At 39.8% G+C, this 19,352-nt stretch overlaps 1 protein-coding gene across 2 annotated transcripts; it reads right to left on the reverse strand.

Annotated features, from left to right (window-relative positions):
* Positions 1-332: 332 nt before the first annotated feature.
* LOC121576873 (short stature homeobox protein-like) lies at positions 333-18,462 on the reverse strand. 2 transcript variants are annotated; one of them, XM_041890421.2, is made up of 6 exons: positions 18,053-18,462; positions 15,193-15,401; positions 6,664-6,721; positions 6,280-6,368; positions 1,427-1,639; positions 333-1,042 (listed from the first exon to the last, which is right to left on the reverse strand). In XM_041890421.2, exons 1-6 carry the CDS (start codon positions 18,300-18,302, stop codon positions 953-955), a joined length of 909 nt encoding a protein of 302 aa, XP_041746355.2. In that variant the 5' UTR covers positions 18,303-18,462; the 3' UTR covers positions 333-952. The 2 variants fall into 2 exon arrangements, with proteins under 2 accessions (XP_041746355.2, XP_041746354.2); XM_041890420.2 differs by having other exon boundaries at positions 6,280-6,389.
* Positions 18,463-19,352: the final 890 nt, after the last annotated feature.

A 19,352-nucleotide genomic window follows, 5' to 3' on the forward strand; every position in this document is an offset into this window, starting at 1 on the left:
CCATTATCCTTCGAAACGTTTCGTGAACGTCTCTTTTTGATGACATGATAAAACCCAAATTGGTTCCTATTCCCGCCTCATTTAGTAAAGCAGTATCTTCTAGTAGTGCCATTTGTAAACGCCCACATACAAGACCTGAAGTGCAAAGAATATCTTCACTTCTATTCCTAGGAAACAGCACGATAAACAGAAAGAAAGAAAGAAAGAAAGAAAGAAAGAAAGAAAGAAAGAAAGAAAGAAAGAAAGAAAGAAAGAAAGAAAGAAAGAAAGAAAGAAAGAAAGAAAGAAAGAAAGAAAGAAAGAAAGAAAGAAAGAAAGAAAGAAAGAAAGAAAGAAAGAAAGAAAGAAAGAAAGAAAGAAAGAAAGCTAGAGAGAGAGAACAATGTGAGGAGAAAAGCTAAAAAACGTATTTCGGACTCATATTTACACTCTTCATCCTCCGAAAGCAGAAAAATAAGGGATTCTAATCGCTTCTTCCTGTCAGTCAACAGCGTAAAGGAAATCAAACCCAAATGACCATTGACCTTGTGGATGAGGGTATAGAGAGCGGTTTGAATGGCAGTGATACAACAGAGTTGGGGCGTTAGCTCAGATACAACATAAAGGCCAGGCTCCATGATAGGCCTGCAGTCCTCCAATAGAACTCATGCACTGGGCAGCGGCAGGAAACAACACAGTGGTCACACAACGATTATGGCCATTTCTTTTCTCTTTTTTAGTTTTTAGTTTGTCTGTTTTGTGTGTAAAGTTTAGAGCGGGTCCGATGCCTTGTGGTGTCAGTGTCTTTTCTCACACATGCAACAGTCTGTAAAGTCAACGTGACGGCATCGGATTCAGTGAGGCTCTAGTATTTAGCACTGCTTGCTTGCTTTGCCAGTTTGCTTTGTTCTAAAGTCTCCCGTTCTGGTCTGGCCTGGTTTAGCCTGTCCTGGCCCTGGCCCTGTCCCTCGGCTCAGACAGACATCCACATGTGTTTGTATGGTCCTGGACTTGTGATGTGTGCCTGGAGTGGACTGAGCCACTGGCCCCGCAGAAGTCCTGCCTGTTGGGCGAAAAGTAAAAGGAGATTTCATTGGTATTGAATTACCGTTCTCTCTACAAGTGGTTGTTTTGGTAGCTGGTTTTGTGACAATTTTCTCGCTCCCCTCCTCCATCTTCCTCCTCCTCCTCCTCCTCCTCTTCCTCCACTCATCCTCTACCCCTCTCCCTTTACCTCTGTGTCTTTCTTTTTCTCTCTCTCTCTGTCTCCCTCACATTCTCCCTCTCAGTGTTTTTTATTTTGGATTTGTTTTGTTTAAGCTGTAAGTGTCAGACCCGATCACTGGGCTCAGTCTTGTGTGAGAAGCGGGTGATTATGAGGGCGTGGGGCAAGTGGAGGGGAAGCCCGGTGAGGTCAGAGACCCAGCGCTTCAGCGTGTTTTCTTGCCTTGAGTCGGAGATCGGCGATGCTAGAGTTCTTGCTGTTGCTCTTGGCAGCCGCTGCCACGGCCGCCGCAGCAGAGGCTGAGTCCGCGAGCGAGGCGATTGGAAGTCCGAAGGGTGGGGGCGGGAACATCAGGTAGGGTGCGTGCGCTGCCAGGTGATGGTGCAGGTGATGGTGGGAGTGAGCCACGCCCTCCAACTGGAGCTGGGCCTGGACCTGCAGGACAACCAAAAACAAACCCTGGGTTAGTGAGTCCCTCCCAGCCCTTCAGGCTGTGTGTGTGTGTGCGTGTGTGTGTATGTGTGTGTGCGTGTGTGTGAGGAGAGCTGAGGGTGTAGGTTTCACAGTTTGACACTATTAAATTCCCCTTCAAGTTCTACCCCCTCAAAGCTGTTGCTTACTGTGTTTTGTAAGAAAATAGTTAGGAACTGCTCTCTGAGTCCTTTTTTCATGTCAGCTATTCTTAAAGTTAATGAATCATACATAACTTCACAGACACCATGTCCAATTTCACAGCCTGGAATCAAAGTTTCTCTAAGACCCTGAACAGATTTCTCTAATTCACACTGAGAACTCCCTCATAACCTTGGAAAAGTCTTATTATCCTGATTATGGATTCAATTGCATAAATAAACAATTTTGCACCCCAATAAGATTAACGTATTTAGAGTTATAAATAGTTATCCATGCATATTCCTGAGCAAAGGGAAAGCGAGTCATAGAATATCAGTTTTCACATTCTTGGCAATTATTTTATGAGAAGTAGTTGAAAATTACACATCCCTGTACTTCAGAGGGAGAGCTACATTGCCTATTGCCATTTCTCATGTGTTTCAAATGCCACAGGAAGCACGGAGAGAAGTGGATAGCCTTTTGCTTTCTCATCCAACCCAAATAAAACTTAATTTAAGCAATGCATCGTAAACGTTTTAAGAGTGAGCCAGCTGTTTCGACCAATTTTTCATTTTGGAAAATGCAAGAGAGAATTAATATAAACCCCAAAATATGCTTTCTTGGACGGTATTTCATTGCATACTATGACCAGTATTTGTACTCTCACTGCATTTCAGTGACAGGACCCACAGACACGAGGCAGTGAATAAATACCCAGTAGGCCTTCCTCCATATTCTCTTTCCCTTGGTCACCAACTGTCACTGTTCCCAAACACTTAAAAAATAGGCCCGATTCCAGATGCATGGATACTAACTTTTCATAAGGCATGGCTAACATTCAAACAAAGGGCCTTGTTACAAATGTATCAATACAGACTGTCAATCAAACACAGAAGGGAGCCCCTCTTTCAGAAGGGATCTCTTAGCGTGTTGTTGTAAAGTTTGCTTGACAGATCAGTGAAATGGAACAGGGCTGCTACGGGCGCTTCAGATGACCATCCTGTTGTTGAAGGAATTTTCCTGCACAGGAAGAAATGCAAACTTGTAGTGTATTCACGTGATTTTTTGGGGACTTTTACCCCTTTTTCCTGATATCCAATTGGTAGTTACAGTCCCATCGCTGCAACTCTCCTACGGACTCGGGAGAGGCAACTTAAGAGCCATGTGTCCTCCGAAACACGACCCTGCCAAGCCACACTGCTTCTTGACACACTGCTCGCTTAGCCAGCCGCACCAATGTGTCGGAGGAATCACTGTCCAGCTGGCAACCGAAGTCAGCTTGCAGGCGCCCGGCCCGCCACAAGGAGTCACTAGAGCGCGATGGGACAAGGAAATCCCGGCCAGCCAAACCTCCCCTAACCCGGACAACGCTGTCAATTGTGCGCCGCCTCATGGGTCTCCTGGTCACGGCCGGCTGTGACACAGCCTGGGATCGAACCCGGGTCAGTAGTGACACCTTAGACCGCGGTGCCACTCGGGAGGCCCTTGTGTATTCAAGGTTTAAAAAGGCTTTTAAAGTTAGACATTTCCACTTTAAAATTTCAGACTTGTTCTTGTCTAACGAAAATTTGATCAACCCCTATAAAAATTACAATTTACTATAATCCACATAACAATTCACATTTCCGGTTGCTGCAGGATTATTGTCCTGTTGTGTGAAACTGTCTCAAATGAATATATGGAATCTGTATTCAGTCCCCAGCACAACAGGTGGTCAACATTTATTTATTTATTTATTTATTTAACCTTTATTTAAGTAGGGAGTCATGCTGAGACCACGGTCTTTTTCGCAGATGAGCCCTGCATGAACACATCAATAAACAACAATTACAATATACATATCTATATACACATCAATTACACAATAAATGAAAAGCAAACACAAAACACGAAAAGCAAAACACAATCTTATGAAACAAACACATTCTTCAGTAAAAAGGCCCTCTAACATTCGCCTGAATTGCCCTAGAGGCAACCAACTCCAGCATTTTTAAGGACCACTCAGTGTAACATTTTTCTAGTGTTGATTCAGGAGTTAAATTCACCCTGTAAGAGTGAAATTCACACTCAGTGGTGTAAAAGAACCCTCAGTGTTGGTGTTAATAACCAGTTATGGTTTTATAGGGTAGCAGGTTGCCGAGCGGTTAGCGCATTGGGCCAGTAAGCAAAAGGTCGCTAGTTTGAATCCCAGAGCTGACAAGGTGATAAGTTGATGTGCCCTTGAGCAATACACTTAACCCTAATTGCTCCAGGGTCGCCGTTGTTAATGGCAGACCCTGGCCGTGACCCCACTCTCCGAAGGTGGCTCAGGGAGAGTTGGGATATGCAAAAAACACATTTCCAATTCTCGTGTGTATTAATACACACTTGTGTGAAATAGGACAAATATAAGCACCCACTATTATTTACTCTGTAAAACCACACCCATCATTATCATATTTCCCAGCAAGCTCTATTGCAGGTTGTTATTTTAGGATTGTTTTTATTATCTGTGTTTTTGCATGTACATTGATTGATTAATACTATTCTACACAAAGCTAAATGACATACATTTTTCTAAACTAATCCAATCAGTTAGTTAGATTTATTGCACACGTTACTGAAATGTTTGTTCCGGTTTAAATTGTTTAAACTAACCCCGACAGTCATTCTGAATGCAGGTTGCGGGTGAATAAATAATTCCAAAAGTTGGATATGCTAACTCTGGCTAGTAATGGGAATCCGAGGCTTTCTGAAAGCTTCGGAGCTTTCACCAAATTGTGCCGAAAAATTGTTTGTTACTCTGAGCTTCATTATCCGTTCGCAAAGCACATTAGTGACATCTGCTGTTCAGCAGAAAATAGCAGCGCGTGATTATCAGATAGATGTGTTTTTTCTCTACTGTTTTCATCAAAACTTTGTGGCGCAGAGGTAAGTCGTTGACTTTAGTAGCCTATAATCACTTGGAATACCAGGTTTGCATCTTATTATACTAAATACAACACATTATTTGCACAACAGTGCAGAAAGTGTGGTTTCACATAAAACATTTTTAAAATAGTGTGCATTCAACAGGATTTGACCTCATACCCTCACGTACCTGAATGTTCCATAGTTCCCTACTCCACCTGCTAAGCTATCTGTCAGGTGAAACTACATGTACAAAATCTGAACTATATTTGTAAGTACGGTGTCCGGTAGAGGTCGTGTATGAAAGCAGCTTGGAAACAAAGAAAGCACCGGAACCACATCAAAATCAGTGGGATCTCACATTTTGCTACACACAGTTTGAAAAAGCACGTGATCAAACGAAGCTTCGGACGTCATTGATGATGTACTTCTGATAAAGTGATACACGCATTGGCACACTGCGTTGAAGTTAGCTGCTTAGCGATTTCGAAGCATGCCTCGGAGCTCTGGTATCAAACGTAACATCACTAACTCTGGCTGGATTCCAATAGGTTTCCAACTTTGCAAGCATAATGTGACTTGCATGCCTGATGTGGCCTGTAAACCAGGTGTTTCCTAACACCACTGGGGTTAGGGTAAAACTAGGCCATCAAAGTAAGGCCTTATGATATATGTAATGTATTGTCATAAAGTTTCATTTTAATGATAACATTCACCTAGATACTCATTTGGTAAAAGCCACAGGCCTTTAAAAGGAAATAATTATACAACCATGTCTCTGTCACTAACAAATACAGTCATGGGTGGTAACCAATGATGTGTATGAACCCAGGATTGCTGAAACTATGTAATGGCCAATGAGAGGCCTGTCTGTCTCAGGCCTGGTAGAGGTAGTGCCTCCCTCCCTGCAAACGCAGCTCACGGCCAATATCCATCAGCGCCCTCTCCAGTCTCTGCTTTCATCATCTCTTTCATGTGCTCCCATTGCTGCAGTGTTGGCTTAATTAGAGCCAAGCTTTTCACAGGGGTGAGGCGGACAACGCAGCGGCCAGGACACAAAAACAGACACCGCCAGATCAAATGACTCTCCAACACACATGCACACACACACACCACTCTCAACACACCCCAAAGGTGAAAGGTGTTCTGGGGTTGAGTTGAGTTGTGCATACTCTTACACCCCCCCAGCTCCATAGAGTTCTCAATTGCCACCCTAGCCTTTGTACACCGCAACCTCAGACGATAGGTGTCTATTTTTAGCATAATGAGCGCATATGCACCTCTCATTAATATCTCTCTCAGATTCAGAGATGATTGGGAAGTATGGTTGTTTATATTTTGAGGCTCAATATCAACTACACATTCTAATGGATTAAAGGGGAGGGAAAGTAGCATGCATTTGTATGACTGCATCAAACCTTTCAACCATGCTAACACATTTAGAAACTATAGCTTTTTGTCAGTTAATGGATGTTGAATATTGACGTTTGCTTGTGCACAATCACTCATGCGTGCATTTTCTAAGTAAATAATTCACGTGGGATTCATGTCATGAAAAATAGAAAACAACGTACCTGTTGAAAAGGCATCCGTAGAGCTCCCATGTTGACGTATGGCGCTACTCTGCAGGCATCCAGATGACTGGCAGTGCCCATAATGACACCTGGAAAGTAGGAAGGAGTGTCTGTCAGACAGTGAGACAGTTATGTTTGATTATAAGGCTGAAATGGTTGGTCAAAGTTTACAAGATTGACATTTTTCATTTTGCACGTGATAATATAATAATTTAACATAATACAGTACATGTGCACATAATTCTTGTAGGAAATGCGAGCAATATAGAAAGCTTTTACATGACACTGAATTATGTGGAATAAACATTTGCAAGTGTAAAAGTACAAGCTTAATAATCATCACAAATCATTAAACAAATAGATGGATAGTGAAATAGAATTTACCTTTATGCATCTGGTTTTCTTGTTTTCGACATTTTGCTCTTCTGTTTTGAAACCAAACCTGGAAACCAAAATGTAAATAGTGACTACACAGCAAAATCAATGGTGTACATTTAACTCAGAAAGTGTTAAATGTACCTTATTTTCAGTGAACATTTGAGTCCCACTGTGCTGGTGTTAAAATAAGACTTTTGAAAGTATTAAAGATTTAACTCTTGCAGTGTTCCCCATTCTACTTTTAAAATGTTCAAATGAACTTGATTGTGGTGTTTGTAAAGCTCTACTGTAGAGAGCTATGCAGTGTAAAACAACACTTGATTTAGAGTAAACTGGACACACTTTGCTTAGTGCTGACGCTGTTACACTTTCTCAGTGTAAGAAATTAACACCTGTAGTGTTACAGTAAGTCGTTTTGGGGGTGTTGTTTTAATATTGTATGGTGTAAAGCCTAATTTGCATATTTCCCAGGGTGCCTTTTCTTTTCGAGTGAATTTTATACTTACTTTCCATGACTTTATTTGTTAGTAACAGACACATGGTTGTCAAATTATTTCATTTTAAAGGCCTTTGGCTTTCACCAAGTGAGTGCCTAGGCAAATGCTATTTTTAAATAAGAGCGTCTGCTAAATGACTAAAATGTAAATGTAAATGTTAAAATGTAACTCTATGAAAATACATATATCATAAGGCCTTACTTTGATGGCCTAATTTTACCTTAACACAATGGTGTTAGGAAACTCCTGGTTTACAGGCCACATCAGGCCTGCAAGTCACATTATGCCAGCTTGCAAAGTGATGTGTAAAACCTATTGGAATCCAGCCCGAGTTAGACTATCCAACAGTTGGATTTTTTATTCACCCGCACCCTGCATTCAGAATGACTGTCAAGGGTAGGAAAGTTGATAAGAAGACTACCTATACCATTTAAACTGGAACAACCATTTCAGTAACAGGTGCATTAAATCTAACTAACTGATTGGATTAGTTTAGAAACATTTATGTTATTTATCTTTGTGTAGCATAAGATGAATCAATCAATGTACACTACCGGTCAAAAGTTTTAGAACACCTACTCATTCAAGGGTTTTTCTTAACTTGTAATATTTTCTACATTGTAGAATAATAGTGAAGACATCAAAACTATAAAATAACACATATGGAATCATGTAGTAACCAACAAAGTGTTAAACAAATCAAAATATATTCTATATTTGAGATTCTTCAAATAGCCACCCTTTGCCTTGATGACAGCTTTGCACACTCTTTGCATTCTCTCAACCAGCTTCACCTGGAATGCTTTTCCAACAGTCTTGAAGGAGTTCCCACATATGCTGAGCACTTGTTAGCTGCTTTTCCTTCACTCTGCGGTCCGACTCATCCCAAACCATCTCAATTTGGTTGAGGTCGGGGGAATGTGGAGGCCAGGTCATCTGATGCAGCACTCCATCATTCTCCTTCTTGGTAAAATAGCCCTTACACAGCCTGGAGTTGTGTTGGGTCATTGTCCTGTTGAAAAACAAATGATAGTCCCACTAAGCCCAAACCAGATGGGATTGCGTATCGCTGCAGAATGCTGTGGTAGCCAGGCTGATTTCTAAATAAATCACAGACAGTGTCACCAGCAAAGCACCCCCACACCATAACACCGCCTCCTCCATGCTTTACGGGGGGAAATACACATGTGGAAATCATCCGTTCACCCACACCGCATCTCACAAAGACACGGCGGTTGGAACCACAAATCTCCAATTTGGACTCCAGACCAAAGGACACATTTCCACTGGTCTAATGTCCATTACTCGTGTTTCTTGGCCCAAGCAAATCTCTTCTTCTTATTGGTGTCCTTTAGTAGTGGTTTATTTGCAGCAATTCAACCATGAAGGCCTGATTCACACAGTCCCCTCTGAATAGTTGATGTTGAGATGTGTCTGTTACTTGAACTCTGTGAAGCATTTATTTGGGCTCAATTTCTGAGGCTGGTAACTCTAATGAACTTATCCTCTGTAGCAGAGGTAACTCTGGGTCTTCCATTCCTGTGGCGGTCCTCATGAGAGCCTGTTTCATCATAGCGCTTGATGGTTTTTGCGACTGCACTTGAAGAAACTTTCAAAGTTCTTGAAATGTTCCATATTGACTGACCTTCATGTCTTAAAGTAATGATGGACTGTCGTTTCTCTTTGCTTATTTGAGCTGTTCTTGCCATAATATGGACTTGGTCTTTTACCAAATAGGGCTATCTTCTGTATAACCCCCCTTCCTTGTCACAACACAAGTGATTGGCTCAAACACATTAAGAAGGACATACATTCCACAAATTAACTTTTAAGAAGGCACACCTGTTAATTGAAATGCATTCCAGGTGACAACCTCATGAAGCTGGTTGAGAGAATGCCAAGAGTGTGCAAAGCTGTCATCAAGGCAAAGGGTGGCTATTTGAAGTATCTCAAATATTATATATTTTTGATTTGTTTAACACTTTTGTGGTTACTACATGATTCCATATGTGTTATTTCATAGTTTTGATGTCTTCACTATTATTCTACAATCTAGAAAATAGTACAAATAAAGAAAAACCCTTGAATGAGTAGGTGTTCTAAAACTTTTGTCCGGTTGTGTATATGCAAAAACACAGATATTAAAATAATTTAAAAAATCTACCTGAATTAGAGAATGCTGGGAAATATGATAATGATGGGCGTGGTTTTGATGGGACTGTTTTATTCTCCAAAGTGTAAAACAATAACTCTGGTTATTAACACCAACACTGGGGGTTATTTTACAACAGAGTGAATTGAACTCATGAATCAACACTAGAAATGTTACACTGAAAAATCAACACTGGCCAATTTGCTGTGTGAGGGTATTGTAGAATATTGATTTGATGATTTTACTGCTCATAAAAGTAGCCTATTATTGTTTTAATCATGGCTTATGACTGAATCATTGCCTACACTATTATAGCTAATATAAGTATAAGTAGGCCAAAAATAATATACACGGCTAATTTTATTTTAATGATAACAGAGTTGCTTAGGCCACAGGACTCTGCCTCTGTCACTAACAAATACAGTAATGGGTGATAACTCTACAATTCACTCCAAAGGCAAGGCACTCTGGGAAATATGAAAATAAGGCTTTACACTAAGCAGTGTGTTAATTTTACACTGAAAAGTGTGGACCCATATACAGTAGACACTGTCAGCATTGATTTAACATTGGCGAATTTGCTGTGTACAAAATATCGGCAGAAAATGTATAGCCAAACACTAACTGTCGATACTAAAATTTAGGAAGGCCTAGTGCTAAACAAACGGTGCCAAAAAGGTCACTGTTACTCTATGTAATCTAACTAGGCCCTTTTGCTCCCCAGGTTGCAGAAGCAGCATAGCCTATTTCTAACTATCATCAACCTAATTTCCCTCCATTAATCCATTATCTTCTCTCCCCTCCGACCCCAGTAATGATTATCATTTACAGTAGCCGGATTCGCGACTAGATGACCACAAAGGGCGATGTCTAATTACTCGTGGTGCCGCAGCCATTTTACACCAACTGAACATCATTAAAGGCGTGTGGATTGGACTGCAATAATACGTTTGTCGATAAAGTATGCATTATTGACATTGCCTGCCTACAGATTATTTGCCTCAATCTTTCCCTCCAATGAATACTGCAAACAAATGTTTGTTTCATGTTGTGTTTAGAAGAAAGTAATTTAGGAATAGGCTATTATGACCTATTATTAGCCTGTTTCCGATTGTTATTATTATTATTATAGGCTATGGCTATATCATTATCCTTATCCTGCTGATTATATTATTTGATTGTGTTTGGCTTGGCTATATCACGAGGTTTATTTAATTAGTCTACTTTTTAATCACTGCTGTTGTTGTCTCTCAAAGGTCTGTATTGACACAAAAACTACAAATAAATCAACAACTGTACAGCTCAGGATCAATTCCAATTAGCCTACGTGCCAGAATGCTAATCAAAGTGAACTACACTGGTTGCGACAGTTATTTCTCCATTAAGGACCACTCAATGATGCGCTTCACAAACACCCTAATTTCATTTCCTTTGAATTTTTATTAGAGACAGTGAATAATGACATTTAATTTAGCTCGGCACCAGACACCTAAATATATTAGTCGGAGGGCTAATCGAATTACTCCACGCTTCTCACCAAGCTCTCATAACTTTCCATTAGATTCCTGACAGCTGCGCGCGGCGTAAGGCTTCTGTTTCGACGCCTAAGTGCAGGATAATACCCTTATATCTACCACATACCTGCCGTACAATTGACTTCCGATAGATTTGGCCTTTCAAATCGAAAACCGGTCCCTTAGCCACGAAAAGGAGAGGCTGCGACGTAGTTTTGAACGGTGTGTGATTTTGGCCCTAACCGCCCATTTCAGTCCATTAAATAGGCCTATGTGTTGATAGTGTGTGTTATTGTTGTAAATGTTGAGTAAATATTTATCCCATTGCGTTTTAGCAGGTAGGGCTAAATGTTGTCCTATCCTGTTTTACCACAATTTGATTTAGGCCCTGTTTAAAATGACTTCTTTTTTTGTGTAATGTGGCGCTTGCAAGCTGTCACAGGGTGTAGACTTATAATATTACTTATTCCTCCGACTAGATCTCGGAACATGAGGTGTCCCACAGACTGAGTTGCAGCAGAATTGAATTAGCCTATTTCTAATCAATTTTTAAGGGAACAGTATATCAAGCCAAATTACAAAGACTACGTGGGAGGAAATGAGGTGACTGACAGATAGCCTACAAGGGTGTCCCTTAAGCACTCGTACAATCTCTTCATACATTTTAATAATGTGGTAAGACTTTTCCGAAGCAACTTTTCTTCTACAATAATCTGCCAGGAGAGAGGAGACAGCTTTAAATTGAGCAACTGTGATGAGGCAACGGCTGTAGGCATAATTATATTTGCTTTAAAGCAACAGTATTTTGGTTAGCCTAATGTTACAAAAAATAGGCCAATGTTATCATGACATGCATTTGCTTGACAATGGATAGTATTTTATGGCAAAATAAATAAATACCATTTTAACAGTAACCAGTACATTATTATTATTATTATTATTATTATTATTATTATTATTATTATTATTATTATTATTATTATTATTATTGCACTATTATTGCACTTGATACCATCCATGAGAAGTATTTGCCTTACATTTAATTTAGAAACATTGTCAAACTAATTTCACCGAGGTCGTGAGGTCAATCTGTGTAATATCGATCAAATTAATAAACTCGTGTGGCTTTCCACAATGTCGAGACAGTTAAATCCACACATTTTGCTGTATCTTATATTGCATTATATGTTTGTCTCATTGCATCATAAAAACAACTTATCTGGAGTGTGTAGGCTACATCTCCGTATAACTGGGCCTCAAGAGAACAGGCAGGGCTGACCAAAATAATATTAGACCTATAGCTTATGAAATTAAGGATAACCAGTGACAATTGGAAGTGGGTGAATAAATGATATAAAAACGTAAACCACAGCGCTATCTTATTTATAAGGCTATTGTTTTAAATTTACCCTGAATATGTATTGTCTTTAAAGTACACCTGAAACGACTCTCCTTAACGTGTTTATCTCACGAAATGTAAGGAAATAAAAAATCATTTTAAGATATATATTTTTTAATCTAATAGTAAGACGCTATTTCATTATGATTCTACCCCAAACCTGACAGGTTAACAATTTGATTTATTTCATAATGAAATAAATATGAAGTAACCGCTTTCAAATATTTCCCCTTTACCAATATGACAACATAAATTGTTTAAGTAAACCTAAATGTATCTAAACATTTTATAGCCACATAGTTTTTAAATTGTATGCTTATGAATATGGTTTGTAGTAGGCTATTGCATTGCAAACCTAAAAGTGTTGGCCGTATAGCCTTCTGCAACGTGTTTCATTTGTGACCATACATCATTCCTGATCTAGGCCCTACATTACATCCAACTTATGCATCTTAGTGCCGGCTGCTTTACACTACACTTCTTTTGACAACAAAAACTAGGTCCAATAGAGATACTTGTGTAGTGTAAATATAAGGCTCTAGATTCAAATATATCTTTAAGAGATGTCTCCCACACAACCTCCGGAAAAAGTGTGGGACATCTACACCACATTCCCCCCTCTGAGTGGTACAGTGTAAAGACATTTGGCTCTTCCACACCACAACCAAGGCTAGTGTAAACAGAAAAGTCAAATGTAATGTTGAAGAGAGATAGCGCTCACTAGACATATTTTACTAATGTAAATCCACCCTTATTCTGAAGCACGAATTACAAAATTACTCCGGGCTCCCGAGTGGCGCAGCGGTCTAAGGCAATGCATCTCAATGCTTGAGGCGTCACTACAGACCCCCTGGTTCGATTCCAGGCTGTATCACAACCGGCCGTGATTGGGCGCACAATTGGCCCAGCGTCGTCCGAGTTTGGCCGGTGTAGGCCGTCATTTTAAATAAGAATCTTAACTGACTTGCCTAGTTAAATAAAGGTAAAATATCAAATAAAAACAGTAGGCCTAATCTTCATGCCTCGCCCCCTATGTCCACATGCCACTGTATCTGGACGTCTCAATCTGGCAACCTCTTACAAATTTTTTCCCTAACATGTTCAGGGTCTCGTTTCCCAGTTGCCATGTAATTTAAGCATTATGATGATCGTACCAGATGCATCCTTATTTACGAGCTTGTTAAGTGTTCCCCAAACAAGCACATTGAACGTTCGCTAAGTGCATCGTTAGACCATGTGTAGATACTGATAGGATCGAAAGAAAAGCCTTGCTGTTCTCTCATCAGTTTACCTTAACATTATAATTATTTACGACGGATCAGCTCCGAGAGAGATATGACCACCAATGGCTGTAAATAGGCTATTGAGGCGGCTTATTGTGCTTACCCAATAATAATGCACTAAATCACAAGATCAAATAAAATAAAATAAAATTGTATTTGCCACATGCGTCGAATACAACAGGTGTAGACATTACAGTGAAATGCTTACTTACAAGCCCTTAACCAACGATGCAGTTTTTAAGAAAAATAAATAATTAAAGAGCAGCAGTAAAGCAAAATAACAGAAGGCAGGTTAAATACAGGGGGTACCGGTACATAGTTAATGTGCAGGGGCACCGATTGCACAACATTGCGCACATGTTGTCACACATCATGAAATACAATGACGGAAGAATTACAAACTGTAGCCTAGTCGCAAAAATGGAACACAATTGACTGAACATTAAATTGATTTCATGTTCCCTAAACAGCAGGAAGCATATTGTACACTCAACTTTCCTGCCAGTTCTTGACTGTGGAAACACCATTTACCATAATGCAGCCGCCACTAGGCCACTCTTAAACCTTTGGATGCCGTCTACCGTAGCGCCCTTCGCTTTATCACAAGTGACAGTTTTAATACTCATCACTGCATCTTGTATCAAAAGGTTGGGTGGTCCTCATTAAAGTCCCGTAGACCACTTCACTAATTATTTTTGTTTTGTTTACAAAGCTCTACTACACAAGCTTCTGACTTAACTAACTTCGTTGTTGAAGTATAAAAACATGAGTTACATTTATGATCCTCGATCATAAAAGTTACCAAACCCGTTCACATTGTTGGTTAACTCTTGAGGTTCCTCGGGTCTCCATCGAATTAGATACATCTGCTTTTACTGCAACTCACTGCTGGAACAATTTACAAAACTCATTACAATTGGATGTTCTGGTGCCGCTCGGGCAATTGAATGTGTTGATTGAGGACGTAAATTAGTAGCTTTTTCTTACATTTTGTGTAGTGCTGTATTTTTTATTTCACATTGTATTGATTGCTGTTTTGTTTCATATTATATTTGATTGTTGTGTTGAGACTCTGGTCTCAATGGGTTTTCCCCTGAATAAAAAAAATAAAATAAATAAAAAAATAGGCCTAGCCTATATAGGCCCATGTAGCCTATCTTTTAATGCAGTCATCTCGATTTTCATTTGAAGCATAATTTTATCCAACTGTAACAATTGCAAATACTTTGGCAACTTTGTAGGCTATTTGTTGTCCATTTTGTTCTGAAGTTAGCAGCATTCACAGTCAGACAGATAGCCTAAACATCTTGATTCTGTGTTTAGCGGAGATCTTCTGTGAAGTGACGCGGAAGGGCAAAAAAAGAATCTAACTATGCGCTTTGGCTGCTCTGTGAGTGGTCTGCATCACTCGTAGATGTGCAAAAGTTTTTAACCACGTTACTAACGAATGCTCTGGGAAACACCTCGGCTACTAAAGATACATAGTAAGAAGGTTCTAACGATGATCTTAACGCTACGAAGGCTCTGTGAAACGAGGCCTAGAACAATCCTTTATGCCTTGCGCTTTGTACAAAAAGTTGATGCAACTTAAGGACATACCTATCTAGGGTTTTGTCCAAAAGCTTATACCTTTCTCCCTGCAGATTTATAGTATGGTTTTCACTTTCAGTTGATGGAGACCGGGTGTTACCTGCACTCTCGCCTCTGACAGTCCCAGCCTCTGGCTCAGCTCTTCCCGCATGAAGGCATCGGGGTAGTGCGTCTCGTCGAACAGGCGCTCCAGCTCGTTGAGCTGTTCCAGGGTAAAGTTTGTCCTGCTCCGCCGCTGCTTCAGTTTGCTCTGCGCGTCTTCGTCCTCAGACTTCACGTCCTCCTTCTTCTCTTTACACTCATATATCCCTGCGTGAACACACAACGTTTTAAAATACTGTACACTTCTAGATTAAACACAACAAACTCTTACACCTGCATCTGCAACTACAGCTTGCCTTCACAAACACACACACACATACACACACACACACATTGTCTTGTGCAGCTAACCTTGTGGGGACACACAATTCAGCCCCATTCAAAATCCTATTTTCCTTAACCCCTTACCATAACCCTAAACCATACTCTTAATCTTACCCTAACCCTAACCCAAAAACCTAACCTTAACCCTAACTCTAAACCTAACCCTAGCTTCTAATCCTAACCTTAAAACTAACCCTAACCTTAACCCTAAACCTAAGGAAGGCCCTCAAAATTGTCAAAGACTCCAGTCACCCTAGTCATAGACTGTTCTCTCTGCTACCGCACGGCAAGCGGTACCGGAGTGCCAAGTCTAGGTCCAAAAGACTTCTCAACAGCTTCTACCCCCAAGCCATAAGACTCCTGAACAGCTAATCATGGCTACCCGGACTATTTGCACTGCCCCCCCCACCCCATACTTTTTACGCTGCTGCTACTCTGTTAAGTATTTATGCATAGTCACTTTAACTCTACCCACATGTACATATTACCTCAACTACCTCAACTAGCCGGTGCCCCCGCACATTGACTATGCAACGGTACCCCCTGTATATATAGCCTCCCTACTGTCACTTTATTCTATTGTATATATAGCCTCCCTACTGTCACTTTATTTTTACTTCTGCTCTTTTTTTCTCAACACTTTTTTGTTGTTGTTTTATTCTTACTTTTTTTGTTTAAAATAAATGCACTGTTGGTTAAGGGCTGTAAGTAAGCATTTCACTGTAATGTCTGCACCTGTTGTATTCGGCGCATGTGACCAATAAAATTTGATTTGATTTGATTTGATTTGAATTCTAACCCTAACACTAATTCTAACCTTTTCCCTAAACCGCCTAGAAATAGCATTTGACCTTGTGGGGACCAACAAAATGTCCCCAGTTGGGCACATTTTTGTTTGTTTACTATTCTTGTGGGGACTTCTGGTCCCCACAAGGATAGTTAAACACGTCCACACAGACACACACACACACACACACACACACACACACACACACACACACACACACACACACACACACACACAGGCTCCTTGTGTAGCCTATATTTATTTGTTGGGATATATAGTATATGATATGGTAGCCAGCCAGAGAAAGAGAAGAGAACATGATTCAGAAGCTCAATCTCTATTGGTCAAAATACAGGCCTGCAAATTTACAAACAAATTACCATTGATTATATTGAAAATGATTCACACACATACATTATGATATCCTCGATCATAAAAGCATGTAACTTTTAGGTCTAATTATAATTTCCTCAATGGTATTTTATAGTCTGCACATGGCACCTTCATTAGCAGGAATGCCCAGCCGAAAGCGCAACCATATTCACAATCTGAAACTGAGCACGGCTATACACAACACCAACAATTTAATGTGATTATTATTTTTGGAAAATTATAGTGGCAATTGTTTTACAGTACATTGTGAATTATACCAAAAAAATGATAAAAAAATATTATTGCTTCTAGATTGGAAAAAAAGTTATTCCTCGTGTTTGTAACCTAACTACGATCTATTAGCCTTACTCTCCTGGAAATGTTTTATATGATATCATAGGCCTATCTATCATACAACAAACCATTTCCACGGCTGTTAAACCTTATAAACCTGATAAATAACTTAACTTCGAGTGTATAAAAGTCTATCAATCTAAATATTTGACAAGATTTCACAAGTTAATAGTTCTGCGTAAAAGACAGTTACGTTGAGATAGGTATTGATGATAGGTTATAAACATATTATTACCGGGGCTAAAGTCTTGGTATATCATTATTACTATCATCACCTTATGTGTTGTCTGTAACAATTGTTTTTCCTCATTATAGACGGACCTATAGACGGACCACTTGTGTGCTATGCAAAAAGGTTGTGGAAAACTTACATCCTAACACTGATAGGCCTATTACAGTGCAAGAGCATACATCCAACTTCGAGGTGCACGGGCTAATTTTGTGTATGCAGTTATTTGTAAGACTATATATGTTATATCATGAAAATGCAAGCAAGAAACACTTCATAAAGGTGAACAGTCAGAATAAAAATGTATTGTCCAATTAACAAAATGTAAAGTATTAGGTTACTGCATCCTGACTGGCAGAAGGGAAAGTATCACTCCTATTCATTGTGCAGTGGAAACATTGAATGAGGCCTATCATTATGAATCTCATCGCCACAATACGTGATTAATCATCGATATGATTTGTTATTAAATAGGCTACAATGATCGACAGCAGTGAGAGTATATTGATATTATATAGGCTACATTCGTTTGGACCACTTCTTTTCACAGTAGGCTATTATAGTGTTTCGAAGAATCTACAAATTATTAAGACCCGTGCTTACGAGATAATCTCCACAATAACTGCAATAATCGAAATGTTTTCCTTACAGTTTTGAGCTTGTAAATGTTTTGGCCACACTACTTTTACAATCGATGTCGGTTATTGTAAAAACCAAGGGCTTGGTCCGTGTAAGAATGCGACGGATCTCGGACATTCACACTACAACTCGAGCGGGTGGATAAAAACGTACCTTCTGTGGCCCTTGAAACATGAAACTCCTTGAGTTTTTCTTTCTCTAGCTCTACGTGCTCCTTGAATAGATGTACTTGACAGTGGTTGCTGCCTTCCGTTATGTCCTGTAGACTTGTCTCCGAGTTCCCTAGCTCCCTCGCCCGCGCCAAGCCACTCTCCAAAACTTCCCTATACGTGATACTCTCCTTACTGCTCTCCTTGGTTTTCTGGTCGAAAGATTTCGAGACGAACGCCGTAAGTTCTTCCATGGCCGTTCAGTGGTCCTGAGCACGGAAATCCACTTTAAAATTACCTATATAACCTTAGCCGTCTGCTCGTCGGGCGCTCCGTCGTGAGATCACTCCTGCTGTTATGACTGTGTTTTTGAGAGCACACTATTTATACACCGCCACCTCAGCCCAGCCTCCATCTCTGTGTCTTGGGCAATTATGGGCTGCTCGACTTGTCTGAATTCAACTTTCAGCAGCTTCTCCAGAAATCAATGCTTCGACGGAGGCGGTTAATTGAATTACAAGTCATTAAAAATGCCTTAGGTGCCTTATGGTGAAAAGCGTGCGAGATCTTTAGGCCTATCTTTAATTTACTCGGCGATAATTTCATTAAAGTGATTATGAGATATCATTACGGAGTGGCTGGGTTTGCTCCTCCTGGTGTTGCTATTTGTTTGAGTTGACAAGTAAGAATTAAAAGCACAAAAACATAAACAACACCCCACAATGATAATATAATACACTTGCTCTAAGTATTGGGATTTACATTTCAGTGGAAAACATTGGCAATAGGCTAGTGATGCTGTATGAGCTAATGCCTATAACGGTGGTCCATGATTCGAGTACAATTACTCATACTTTCTCGAGGGAGAATTATATCTTAACTAGGCTATATGAAGCATAGGCTATATCATATAATTATTTTTGTTTTGCAGGTGTGAATCGTGTGAAAATCATTCGAAATAGCCTCCAGTCCACTATTTTTTGGGGGATTGTAATTCACTGTGAAATATTGCAAAGAAATCGCATAAAAAGGCTATAATTTCCTTAATGGTGATCTAATGATAGGCAACCAATACTGTTTTGCGACGTTTTGGAGAGCAGAGAAAAATTCCTCATTTTTTGACTTTGGTAATGGTAATTTCGTCATAAACTATGAGTGAGTAAATATTTACGATTATATGCATTTATTATAAGTGGAAGGAAATGTATGCATAAAAAATTATTACCAGAAAGTCGGCAAACATTACCCCATAAATTTATAGGGGCATCTACTTCCAATCCAACTCAACAAATCTCAGTGACTTT

The sequence above is a fragment of the Coregonus clupeaformis genome, chromosome 23, assembly GCF_020615455.1.
Source record: "Coregonus clupeaformis isolate EN_2021a chromosome 23, ASM2061545v1, whole genome shotgun sequence".
Taxonomy (NCBI): domain Eukaryota; kingdom Metazoa; phylum Chordata; class Actinopteri; order Salmoniformes; family Salmonidae; genus Coregonus; species Coregonus clupeaformis.